The 13,956-nt window shown below is 38.9% G+C and overlaps 2 protein-coding genes across 2 annotated transcripts in view; both read left to right on the plus strand.

Moving 5' to 3' along the window:
- Positions 1-12,828, plus strand: part of LOC126156822 (uncharacterized) — a 69,749-nt gene extending 56,921 nt beyond the window's left edge. The window contains exons 4-5 of the mRNA XM_049916335.1: positions 12,776-12,790; positions 12,823-12,828. Of these exons, the coding sequence (XP_049772292.1) occupies positions 12,776-12,790; positions 12,823-12,828 (21 nt within the window). The remainder of the gene's footprint in view (positions 1-12,775; positions 12,791-12,822) is intronic.
- A 2-nt stretch (positions 12,829-12,830) lies between these two features.
- The window catches only part of LOC126162232 (obscurin), a 720,647-nt gene continuing 719,521 nt past the window's right edge, over positions 12,831-13,956 (plus strand). Inside the window, exon 1 of the mRNA XM_049918601.1 lies at positions 12,831-12,946. Within this exon, the coding sequence (XP_049774558.1) occupies positions 12,849-12,946 (98 nt within the window). The 5' untranslated portion in view covers positions 12,831-12,848. The remainder of the gene's footprint in view (positions 12,947-13,956) is intronic.

Consider the following 13,956-nt stretch of genomic DNA (forward strand, 5'->3'; position numbering starts at 1 on the left):
TGCTGACATGAACTGGAAGTCCCTAAAAAAAAAATCACGAACATGAATGTGTTTCCTGCTTGGCGCTTGCAGTGACGGCTGGCCACCCCTGGAAATGGCGAGTCGCGAGCGCTGTGCGCATGGTCGGGAAGTGCGGCCGTCTTATCGCGGCGTTCGCTAAAGAGGAATATTGCTGCAAGGTTTTGGTGGAAAGGGGAAACGAATATTCGTTTCTGTGGCATGCACGTCCTTTTAATTTCTGGTACTATTTCGAAACATACCGTCCTGAAACTGGTTAGAGATATGAAAGATGTTCTGTACATGTTCATCTATACTTCGCAAGCCACTTTACGGTGAACATTCAATCTCCCCTCACAGGTGATGGCGAACCCTGTAAATGTTTTGCTGCTTGCCATAGAGATATACCACAGACGCCAAATGAAGCAATCAACAGAAAACACGCGTGAAGACTATGTGTTGTGCGACATGGTTGTTAAACTTCTAGACGAGCATGTAAATGGTGCAGACATGTGGCTAGAAACAACTGGAACACTCGATATTGCAGACTGTGACTCTACAGACGGCGAAGACACCGACGAAAGTTGCACTCATGAAGACTCTTCGAGTGATAGTGCCACGTACCATCATCAATTATCTCCGAAAGTAACACCAGCAACTACAATTACCTTATCAGACAAAGAAAAAGCGGTGACGTATTGGTTGAACGGAAGTGGTAAGAAACGCCTACGTGTCAGTACTTTTCAAAATAAGTATCGGTTTGTCCGTTCTGAACGCGAATTGTATAGATGGAAAAAGCAAGTCGCTCGACGACATAATAGTCGACTGGAAATTGCGACGGAGATAAATGCGCGACTTTTTAAGTTATTTACCGATGCCAGACAACAGTCATTTGGTGTGAGCAATACAACTTTGAGTGATTGGGCGTTAGAGATTGCCAACGCGATAGGCGCTAAAGAACTTACAGCTTCTCAAAGTTGGATTAGTCGCTTCAAAAGATCACATAAAATTGTGGCAAGAAAAAGAACAAAATTTGTATCGAGAAACAGGTCGGAAAATGAAGTGACACAAATCGAAATGATAGAAGCTTTTCTTACGTATGCAAAAAATAAGATCGCTAGTTTTAGTGAATCGTACGTGTACAATGCTGATCAGTCAGGTTTTCAAAAAGAAATGCGTGCGAAAAGAACACTGTCATTCAAACGGGAAAAACATATTGAGGCGATTGCACAGTCCACGACTGCACTCACCCATTCATACACTATAATGCCCATAATTAGTCTGGATGGTTCATTGCTGCCTAAAATATATGTGTGTCTTCAAGAACCAACTGGTCGTTTTGGACCACGTGTCAAAAGAACAATGTTCTACGCAAACAGTCTTGTAGTAGACGCATCGAAGTCTGGAAAAATGGCAAACGAAAACGTTACACTTTTCATGCGTCATGCTGTTCTTCCGTTCTGCGGGAACAAATCTCTTCTCCTTCTAGATTCGTGGTCAGGTCATAAAAGGTCTGATTCATTAAAAGCTGTATTTCGAGCCCACCCTGACAAAGAAGTAGAGATGCTTCAGATTCCACCAGGCACGGCCAACGTAATTCAACCTTTAGACAGAGAATTTTTCTGCCAGTGGAAGGCATTTTACAGAAAACTAACAGAGAAAATTATTGTGTGCTGATCACTGCAATTTCCTGTCTATCACCGTGACAATATTCTCAAGCTGCAATCAGTAGTACATTATCAATTTTCCTCCCCACGATTTCAGAATTTGATTAAATATGCGTGGCACTCCTCGAAATATGCTGATATTAGGCCTGATTCATTCCTAACACCAGCCCAGTTTTGTCTACGGACATCTAACAACGTCTGTGATTCGCAGGACTGTCATATGTCGTCTTTGCTTGTATGTTCTTGGTGCACAAAAAACCTATGTTTTGAACATTGTATCAATGTTTCGCATTTTTGCGGTAATTACAAGAAATAAAATTTGGACGTGTTCTAAACCGTATATTTATTTGTGTCTATTTCATAGCTATTTGGAAAGAACGTCGTAGATAACATATCAGCCATATTTGTCAACGAATGTTTAATTATCATACGATCGCTTTCATTGGGGGAATCAGCTCTCTCACCGCTGTGGCAAGAGAGCGGCGCGTAGCTAACGCCACCTTGTCCCTAGATGGCGTTGGTATAACGCAGCGAGAGAGGTCAGGGTTGTACAAGAGGCAGTTATAAGCGCGGAAACCATGAGACAATAATGTCTTACTTCATAAAATTGTTTACAGACTTCCAGGTCATGTCAGCAGCTAAAATTCTGCATACAGACTTCTTGCAATGTTAACTCACAGTGGTAAAAAAAGCAACACAGGTTTCGACATGACAAGTCTGACCATTCCCTTGTAAGTCAACACCAAGACTTAACTTGAACTCTGGTACGCGCCTCGTCTCCATGGAAGCCGTTCGGTTGGCCTCGGGAGCTCACGTGAAACTAAGTAGGACTAGATAACGCGCTGTAAATCAGCATGGCGGGGAACATTGCGCATGTCTAACTGAGACCATGACTGTCAAAGATAAAAGACCAACGCAGTTATATCATAAAACAAATAACTTATAGAAAGGTTGAAAATCTTAAACATAAAGCCTCTGCACCAGGTTATGACCAAAATGTAACAAACTATGCCTGGATTTATATAAGTTCGAACACACTACCCCTGCTTACACTATTAGAATATATCGGCCCTTCCACAACGAATGCTGCATAACGCACACATCGTTATTAATGAAAGATGACATAGGACATAAAACAGCAGAACTGTAGTATGTAAACGCCATAATGCAATAATCTCGGTTAACCTGTACACAGATGGTCGCGTAGGTGTTCTTATCAGTTGATGTAAATATAATTCTTATTGATGACACGCACTGAATGAAGAATATTATCAAGATTAATTTTTTATCTTATTACTAAAAATAACGCGCGAGTGAACGAACAACGTCACTTCATCGCCATGTAATAGCAAAGGACCATCATAGGTCAAATTATGTTTTACGTGTAAAAAAAAAAAAAAAATATGGTAATTACGTAAACGGACGTGTAACGCTCTTTCATCGCCCTTATACTCTATCAATGGACAGGGATCAATTTCACTACACTCTGCAAAAGAGAATTATCGGCTCCAATGTTAAAGGCTATTGTTAAACAGATATGATAAAACATGCTTGACCCGAAAAGACACATAGGAAAATTTTATGGACACTTGACATGGGAAAACGACATGTTCTTCACAGGGATGAAGGAACGTTTTATCATATGCGGGAGACCCGCACCGCCATACTAGGCGAGGCCCTAGCGGAGGTGGTTTGCCATTGCCTTCCTCCGACCGTAATGGGGGGGGGGGGGATGAATGATGATGGTGAAGACGACACAACAACACCCATTCATCTCGAGACACGGAAAATCCCTGACCCCGCCGGTAATCGAACCTGGAACCCTGTGCGCGGAAAGCGAGAACACCACCGCAAGACCACCAGCTGGTAAACAGAGACAGTCACAGTTACAACTCAAGAAGAAGATGACGAAAAATGAAACCTTGCAGCTGCCAAACTGTAAAGAAAAACAGACACTGTAAGAACATAATACAGCAGGAAAAGCCATAATAATAGTATAAAAAACACTGATGATGCTGCAACTGCAGTGAAACGTGTCTTGGACAGAAAACAAAATTGTGTTGTGCTAAAGGAGGACCCCATCCAAAATCATATGTTAAAGTACACTTACTTGCATATTCTTGACCTCATTCACTGTAATGAAAATAATCTAGCAAGTGTTTTATAATTAATGATAGCTAGTCCTCTCTAAAGTACTGGAGGGGACTAGGAAATGCCGTTAAGGTCCTAGACCCGATGAATGGAAACTCCTGATCTACACCTCCACGCGGTAGAGAATGGGCAACGTCACTTCATGTGATGGCTATCGTAAACAGGGACCGAGGGATGACCTGGGATAAGTCATCACCCCAGCATTTGCTGGAAAGGGCACCCTCTTGCCCTGGAAATGAGAAATCATTTCCAAATGCGGAAGAACCAGCTGACGGTCAACGGCATAGGATGTGGAAGGCAACGGGAAACCACCACATTAAAGAACTACGGTTATCCCAAGCATCAGCAGTAAACCATGTCAGTACCTTCTGTAAAATTTTCCGGAGATAAAATAGTCCCCCAATCGGATCTCCGGGTGGGGACTGCAAAAGATACAGACAACGTGAAGGAAAAGAATCCCAATTTTAACATAGGCACTTGGAATATGAGAACACTGCTTCAGTGTAGCAAGCTAGAAAAAGTAAAACTTCAAATGGAATGACTGGAAATCGATATCTTAGGCATATCGGAGATGAGATGGCCCCAACGAGGTGATTTCTGGTCTGGAGAATACAGAGTCATTCACACCGCAACTGACCAAGATAGACTAGGAATGGGGGGAGTTGGAATAGTTTTGAGGAAAAACTATGGCTCACGTGTCAAGGGATATGTGCAATACAGCTCTCAAATAATACTAGTCAAACTTGAAACTAAACCAAAGGACACTGTGATAATACAAATATACATGCCAACACCCAAAGAAGAAGTAATGCGATGAGAAATGTTAAGGGAGATGAAAACCTGATTGCCATGGGGGACCGGAACGCAATTGTGGGTGAAGAACCGGAGGAAGGAATTGTTATTGACTTGGAAGAAGAAATGAAAGAGGAGATCGACTTATCGAGTTCCGCTCGAGGAACCAATTAGTTGTTGCAAACACATTTTACCAACATCACAAACGAAGAAGATACACACGGAAGGCCCATGGAGACCTGAGGAGACAACAGATTGATTGCATTCTAGTGAAAGCACGTTTTAGGAACGAGATAAAAGATTGCAGGGTCTATCCATCTGCAGACATAGGCAGTGATCATAACTTGGTCCTAATGAAAAGTTCACTGAGATTCAAACGTTTGAAGAAGAAGCCAGCAAAACTTAAATGGGAACTAGAAAACTGAAAACTGAGGGTCTGGCAAAGCGTTATGCTCATGAAACAAGACAACCTAGCTAAGAATTTTCAACATGGTGGAGTAAATGAAGACTGGGATCAAATTAAATCTGTTATATACAAAGCAGCAGAAAAGATAGTTGGAAGAACTCAACCCAAAAACAAGAAGAAATGGATTACAGCAGATATTATTGAGCTTATCGAAAACAGGAGATTATACAAAAATGCAACTGATCGACAAGGAAAAGCTGAATACAGAAGACTAAGCAATTTAGTTAACAGAGAAGCTAGGAAAGCAAATGAAAATTTTCTTGAAGAAATGTGCAGAGAAGTGGAAGAAAATTTGCAAAACGGAAGAACTGATTTAGCCTACAGAACAGCAAATCAGTTTTTTAACAAACGTAAAACAGCACTCTCAGGCACAATAGAAAATAAAGAGGGGAAAATGCTGTTTGGTGAAGACATGGTGAAGAGATGGAAAGAATACATAGAGGAGTTGTATGCCGGAACACCTCTTTCGGAGGAAGTAATAGGAAGAGAAGAGCAAGTAGACGAAGATGACAAGGGAGATGACATTCTGCAAGAAGAATTTGACAGAGCTCTAAAAGAGCTACGGGACAACAAAGCAACGGGTATTGGTGACATCCCTGCAGAACTAATAAAGAATGCTGGTAGCAGCATGAAAATGCTGCTGCTTAAACTTATTAGGTCCATCTATAACACAGGAGAGATACCGACAGACTTCCAGAAATGTATCATTGTTCCTATACCAAAGAAGGCAGCAGCTACAAAATGTGAACAGTACCGAACTCTAAGCCTAATATCACATGCATCAAAAATTCTCATAAAAATAGTTCTGATGAGAATAGAAGAGAAGATGGAGGATATGCTGAGTGAAGATCAGTTTGTTTTCAGAAGGGGGTTGGGAACAAGAGAGGCGATTCTGGCACTGAGACTCGTTATTAAAAATCAATTACAGAAAAAAAACCAACTTATATTGCCTTTGTAGACATGGAAAATGCATTTGATAACGTTACCTGGCAAGAGATGTTCAGAGTGCTGAGGAAAAGTGTGATACTCAGCTTCTATAAGAATGAGGTGGCAGTGATTAGGAACTGTCACCATGAACAAGAAGCAAATATTAGAAAAGGGGTAAGTCAAGGATGTGCTCTCTCTCTCGTCTTATATTCAATGCTTACATCCAGGAAGCTATAGACAAAGTTCGAGAAACTACTGAGGTGGGGATCAAAATTAATGGGCAGAAAATAGACATGTTACGTTATGCAGATGATATTGCCATAGTCACGAAGACAAAAGAAAATCTAGAGGAAGTCCTCAGAACATTGGAAAAAATTCTATGCAATCAGTATGGTATGAGAATAAACAAGAAAAAGACTAAAGTAATGGTATGCAGTACAGAAGCAGAATATGAACCTCTGAGAATGAGAATTGGAAGACAGGAGCTGGAAGTGACAGAGGAATTTACTTACCTGGGAAGCAAAATCACAAGAGATGGTAGAAGCCGGAAAGAAATTGCGACCAGAATACAAAAGGCCAAAATTGCATTTAATCGGAGAAGGAACTTACTCACCAGCAACAACATCAGTCTGAAAATAAGGAAACGTATCATGAAAGGTTTCGTTTGGAGTGTGGCCCTATACGGATGTGAAACTTGGACAATTGGAAGAGAAAAGAGAGGCCCTGGAGATGTGGTGCTACAGAAGGATGAAGAGGATCAGCTGGAGAGACGAGGTAACAAATGAAGAGGTGCTTAGAAGAGTACAGGAAACCAGATCTCTGTGGAGGCACATCCAAACAAGAAGAGACAAACTTGTAGGGCACATATTATGACACAACAACATCATTGGAACAATAGCAGAAGGAGCTACTGTGGGAAGGAATCGGATGGAGCGACCAAGGATATCATACATGCAACAGTTAATAAGTGACGTTGGACGTAACACATACGTGGAAATGAAGAGGAAGGCAGGCAGAAGAGAGGAATGGCGCTCTGCTGCAAACCAACCTCAGGGTTGAACACTAAAAGAAGTAGTCCTCAGACTGTCTTTAGTGGGCACGTTTATGCTGCAGCATCGCTGGTTCACATCGCCAGCATACACAAACCCACAGGCCACTGACCAGCCATGGAGACGCAATGAACCTGCAACTTCATCACTGGAGTAGCGTGCGCGCCTCTATTGTGAATGGAATCACTCATGCACACATGTTGAGAAAGAGGCACGAACCTGTATGAGTGCCTTTCTTGCTTGGAGTGCAAGTACAGGCTCATGGCGACTAGACGCAAGCAGCACTGGTTAACTGTTCCAGAAGGGCACATATTCTCACTTCCCGCTGCGCTATGAATCTATTCCTACATGTATGTACTGCATCTCCGGGAGAGGGCTTCGCTAGATTCCACACTTTTTCACCGCTACGTTCATTCGAGTGAAACCAATTGCTATACTATACATTTACAACGTACACTACGCACTATGTATCATTACCAAGCATAATCACTCAGTAGATCTTAATATTCTGCGATTTGTATGGAGATATAATGAAAACCTTCGAGTGAACTTACTCAGAATTCACTGCAAAGTTGCCTTCACCAATTCATTGTTTCATGTGATGTCCTCGAGGTATTTTTTCGTTAGACACATAGCCAGGTTGCCTGAATGCAGTATGATAAAGAGACACGGTTTCGCGTTAAAGCCTGAAAGACGACTCGAACTTTTTGGGTCACCAAAACTTTACAATTCAGTACAACGAAACTGTTTCACACGCGTTGTGTATCAGCAAGATAATGTGATTCGCGATGACAAAAGAACAACACGAACAAAGAAATTCAATAATCAAGCTTCTCTTAAGAGATATATCAGAGAGAACGTAGCAAATCAGTTTTAAATGTAACAAGACGGACAATACTGTCGTTGTGTTTCACAAATGCGTCCGTTATTCGTGAATCATCCTGTGCGAGTTATAAATAATTAAATGTTAAAGAATGGTACGCTCGTCCATTACATAGGAAGTTGTAAATTTGTGTTACAATAAGTATCGATAATGAAAATATAATTTTTGTACTTGCCTGCAAATTCTGAATACAATGCTGCAGCAACCCTGGAGACACCGGTACACACAGCGCCAGCTTCCGTTACATCTTACTTATCCGAAGAAAACTGCAATTTTGCGATATTTTAGTTGGACTGTTATCACATTCCCAATGTTAACTGCCTAGCTTAGGAATACTGAATGGCTTCGTATTGTACGGTGTACACAAAAGTTGCTTATAAAGCTTTTATGCATGTACAGTGCAAGTATTATAAGCGCCAAACAAAAAGATGAATTAGATTAGCAGGGCCGGAAATAAACGTGTAAATAGCGTAACCGTACAACCTTTTCAGGGAAGACATCCCATAACTTCAGTTGTCTCTTGATCTATTTGAAGGATACCTGACAAAATACAAGCTTATTAATAATTGTTCGCAACGTGAAATTATTAATACCACTACCAGTATCCAGAAAGGATATTAAAGAAAAATGAAGGTCAATTACCTACCTACTGGCAGTTCGTCATTTTCAGGTAAGATGAGTTAACGACTCGTTTGAAGTAAAAAAAGCCTTTTCTTTATTTAGCAAATACACTGACACTTCATAGAAGAAAGAGCATTTTCCATAAGGTATGAGTTTCGAGAAGAAACCAAATCATTTGGGTAATATTCGTTTGGACCAGAAAGATAACACGATGCTTACTATTGAAACTTTCTTACATGTGTGACTGAGCATTCTTCAATTGTAAAGTTCGATAACAATGGCCAAATTCCTTACCTGGATCACTAGCACAAACTATTTCAGAAGCATCAACGCCAGTCATTTTTGTTTTTGATTTATTGCTTTTGTGCGATTGATATTTATATTACAGCAATTTATAACGCTCCACATTTCAGTCCTCACGTCGGTAGATGTTGCTCATAAAGTACAAAAAGTGATTTCCATACTTCCAGTGCTCTGTCGGCATCACTGCACGTGCAGAGACTGAAGCGCCCAGTTCTACAGTAAGATCGTAAAATACTGGCTGGAGATGGATTTTCAACCCTCGCCGATTGACATTATATAATTCTCACAGACTCTCTGTTGAAGGATAGAAGATGCCGTTAGGGAATCGTGCATTGCAGTATCATTCAAGATGACACTTAACACTTAAGCCCTTAAAAGAACGACTGTTATTTCAGAATTTTGAAGGTTACAGTTATAATACGCCATGACCTGAATTGCGGCATCTTATTGTTGGATAGTTAACAATTAGAAAAAGAGAGGATAGAAGATATTTTTATTCATCCGTGGAACAATACAAATTGCATGGATGTTGTCAATTGTTGGTACAATGTTCCTTATTAAATAAATATACATAGATTCTTACAGCTTTTACAATTCTTATAATCAGTTTTGCAATATTTATAATTATAGTATGTCATATACTGCAACACTTAACGCTTGTACTGTAATGTTTAAAACATAGAGTATTAATGAATAGTAAGTGGCAAACTACAGTTATTTTAAATATGCTAATCATTTGCAGTTTGAAAACTTTTACTTACTAAATATGTTTTAGCCCTTGACTAAAGGTATGGTGATCATTTACTCCTATAATTTCCTGTGGCAGCCTGTTGTACAGTTTTATATACTTATGGCACACTATTTCGGTTTTTTTACCCTCCCCCCCCCCCTCCTCCATTCAGGTATGTAACTATTGACTGGATCTAGTCTCATGGATATGTATTGCACTGTTTGTAGTATACTGACGAAGACTTCTTTTTCTTGGGTACATTATAATCTGGAAGATGCATTCCCATGAGACAGCAGAATTTCTAGCTTTAGCATAGATCAGTACAGTGTCAAAACTTTTCCCCAAAACGTGATTATATCACAACAGGGTCACCATTAGGCATGAAATATTGCACATTGGTGCAGGGATTTGCAGAGCATAACATGCTGTAGATAGTCTCTTTGCAAAAGCCTGTACATGTTCTGTCCATTTCAGAAGGCAGTCTACATTCAATTTCAATAAGATGGTGTCTGTTACACATTCTAATACCCTCAGTGTCAATTTTTAATGTAGCATTATAGTGCGTGTTATTCCAACGGAAGTAGATAAAGTTAGTTTTATTTACGTTTAGGCTTACTTTGTTTTTCAATAACCAGTTCTAGGATGGCTATGTAATATATTTTGGGTCTGATTCACTAAAAATCCTTTTGAAGTATGTGAGATCTCAACTGACTGCACCCAGTTTTCTAGGTATGACTTTAACCTTTTGTTCCCAGTAACTCTAATTTATACAATAAAATTTTGTGGTCAGTGGTGTAAAATCTAAAAAAATTCCATTCACATGATCACCTTTGTCCAGTACCTCAAGAATGGTTTTTGTAAAAAGTGCTGTAGAAGATTCTGTATCTCTTCTGGGCCTGGGTTCATTGCAAAGAAGGTTAAATTTATTTAAGTACTTTGGTAATCTATTTTTCATTAGCTTTTCAATAATTTTGGAAGTGGTGAACAGTAAAGAGATTGGTGTGTAGTTTTCCACATTTTTTGCATCACCATTTTAAGGTATGCTCACATTAGGTATCCAGGAGAACAGCCAGATTTGGATGATTCATCGATCATTTTTGTCAATGGGGGTGTTATGGTTTTTACACATGATTTAAGGACACAAACTGGTATTTTATCTAGACTGGTCATTTTTTAAATAGGCATATAACTTGTGCCTTCTCTCTCTCTGTCTCTCTCTTTCTCTGGATAGTTGAGTTTAGTGGCTGGAGTTGTTAAAGTAAACATTCAGGATATTTGCCATTCGTTTTGGATGGATTATTTGACTGTCTTTGTTTTTAAGTTATGAATTTTAGTGTTTTGTGCAATGTACTGTATGATGTCTGTTGTTTGATTATATTCCAGGCTGCTTTGCTTTTGTTTTCTGCTTTCAGTAGTATGTTATGGTTTGTAAGGTTTTAGCTGCTAGCAGTACTTTCTGTAAATTCTTTAACAGTTTTTATAAAATTGCAAAAAGAATGTGTCAGCCTATTTTTGGTGGAATTGAGACGCCTAAGAGTTTTAGAGGATTTTTTAATCTCTGAAAGAATGCAGTGTTTTGCCAAATGATTCTTCAAATTAATTCCTGCAATGAGAAGACCCTTTTGCAAATATTTAATTTAGGGGCTTTTCTACACAAATATTTACATTTAATATCTGAGATAGATGAACAGATAGGCCTAGATTTTTAGCCTTCATACAGCATTTTTTCCTCTCTATATTTGTTGATACATGGTCTATCAGTGTTGAAGACTGATTACTCTACTAGGACAACTTAAGAAGTGAAGACACACAATTGTACAGAATATTTAAGTAGGCATTGCTGACTTCACTGTATTGATATTTGAATCCCCACAGATGATTGTTTTTGAACACAATACCTTATCTAAACTCTGGTTTAGACTTGACAAAAAAATGTCCATATCAGGTCTGGAGGACTGGTACACAAAGACTACATTTAAATTTTTAGCCTACGAGCTATGTTCTCCTGTATCTCAGTGGTGAAGTGACAGGCTACAAATCCAAAGACCTTGAGTTTGATCCCCAGTCAATCCTAGGATTTTTATATGTCATTCATCACTTCTTTCATCTTTGGCAATGTTCGTTGATGTGAAAAATGCCAACTTGCACCATGGTATGGAGTCCACATTCAATTGTAGGTTCCCTGTAACTGTCTAGGTAAGGAAGTCCAAAACTCAGATGAAGGCAACAGCATACCACTCCAACAGGACCATGTTTAGTAAAGCACTGTGGTGTTCAAAACAATCTTCAGATTGACTGGTATTCAAAACAATCTTCAGATTGACAACTGCTTTGCTTATTTACTTTCTCTTACTTTAGCAGCTAATAGTTCAAAATATTTATCTACACTTAATGTAATAAGGTCATTTCTGACTTCAAATGAAACCACTTTTCACATAAATACATGAACCCTCACCTTTCATGGAGTGTCTACTGCAGAAACAAGCAAGTTCATATGAGGTTAAACCTATATACAAAATTTCATTCCTTTCACACAAGTGTTCAGTAAAAAGTACAGTTGAATTGTCTAGTGTTTGTGTGTCTACTTATAGTTGCTGAACTATGTTTTTATAGATTGTATGTTTTGGTGGAACTCTGTTAAACATTTAGTTGCCTGTATCATGATGGTTTCCTCCTCTTTGTGCTTGAGATTAAAAACTCCTTCACGTGGGATGGAGTCACTGTTTTTCTATCCTTTTTTTGCTACACATTTTACTTTATGTTGTATTCTCATCTTCTGGTGATACCTCAACTTCTATTGCTTCCACTGATTGACTTGACAAGTTGTCTATAAACAGCCATGGTAATTTGTAATTTCTTTGACTTTACCATTTGCCATATAAGTACGCAAGATTTGTACTGGGTAATTGAATTGATAGTGTGAATAATGACCAACAAAAGTAAACTAAGAGCATGAACAGGTGTTATATATATGGTTATACAATTAATGTGCAACAATGATGTTGAATTTGTTTTAGAAGGATAAGTAATAAAAAGGAAATTTTAATCACATTAATAATGCTGAAATAATAAAACAGTTTTATAAAATTGTCCACGAATAACTCATCTTGGTTTGATTTTTGCATTTATTAGAGTCTAGGAAAGGTTTGTACAAACAACTCATATAAACAATTCTACATTTCCTTTCAGGGCAGTTGTTCGAGAGTTGGTGGAGACAGAAGAGGAATTTGGCCGAGACCTAAGACAAGTAGTGGAACGATACATGCAACCACTCGACAACCCTGCTGTGCCACGAGTTGTGCGGGATAACAAAGATGTCCTCTTCAGCAACCTCAAGCAAATTGCTGATTTCCACAACACGTAAGTTGTGCATTTAGTTTTTCAATCTTCCAGTGTCCAGCTGCATTAATGTTTAGTGTGAATACAGCTTGTTTGAGAGCCCTAAATGTTCATATTAACACTCCAGCTTTTCCCTAAAGACTAATTTTCCCTTGGTATGTGGTTATTTGGCAACACAGTACACCAGATTGACTTTGTTCGTCCTTTATGAAGTCCTCTGTGACACACAGACTTCAAAAGCATCGGAGCCTGTATTGTTGGTTTTGGCTTTGGCAATGGCCATATAGTAGGAACCATCCCAGATGTGCCTGAAATAATTTAGATTAACAACAGAAAACTTAAATCAGGATGCCTGGGTGAAGATTGGAGCCTCCACCTTCCCTAATTCAAGGCCACTCTGTTTAAAACAGCGCTACCTCATTCGATTTACCTCTAGTGTACAACACTGTTTTACGTATAAGTTTTTTAATAATGAGAAAGGCCACTGCTGAACTATTAATTCATACCTCACTCCTTGTTACTGTAGACATGCATTATACGCACATTGTTTCATGACACTACAACACCATCAGCTGATGTCAGGAACATGTCATGCACTGTAACTTCCCATTCACTAGCCTGAAATACTGAGTCAGCATTCCTCTATAATGAATGAGGTGTTGAGCCCAGAAAGGGGATTAGGTGTTAGGGTTAATCATTGCATAGATTTAGGAGAATGTTTTTTTTTTTCAGAAAAGGAGAAAGAAGAAGAATAAATATGATTTGCATGAGCCAGGTGGAGATTTAGATGTTTCATTATTGTTATTATTATTTGTATTACATTATTTTAGCAAACCACACTCTTTGTTGTCTAAATAACTCTTGAACATATGGGTTAAAAGGTGCTTTTTAACCAAGTTTGTTTTTGCAAGTTCTTTTATATCCATTGGTAATTTATTGTACAGTTTTATTCCTTGACAGAAAATGCTGTTTTGAGTTTTATGTTTATTCGTTCTTGGTAAATGTAAATCCAGTTTAGATCTTGTTCCATA

The sequence above is a fragment of the Schistocerca cancellata genome, chromosome 2, assembly GCF_023864275.1.
Source record: "Schistocerca cancellata isolate TAMUIC-IGC-003103 chromosome 2, iqSchCanc2.1, whole genome shotgun sequence".
In the NCBI taxonomy this organism is placed as follows: Eukaryota; Metazoa; Arthropoda; class Insecta; order Orthoptera; family Acrididae; genus Schistocerca; species Schistocerca cancellata.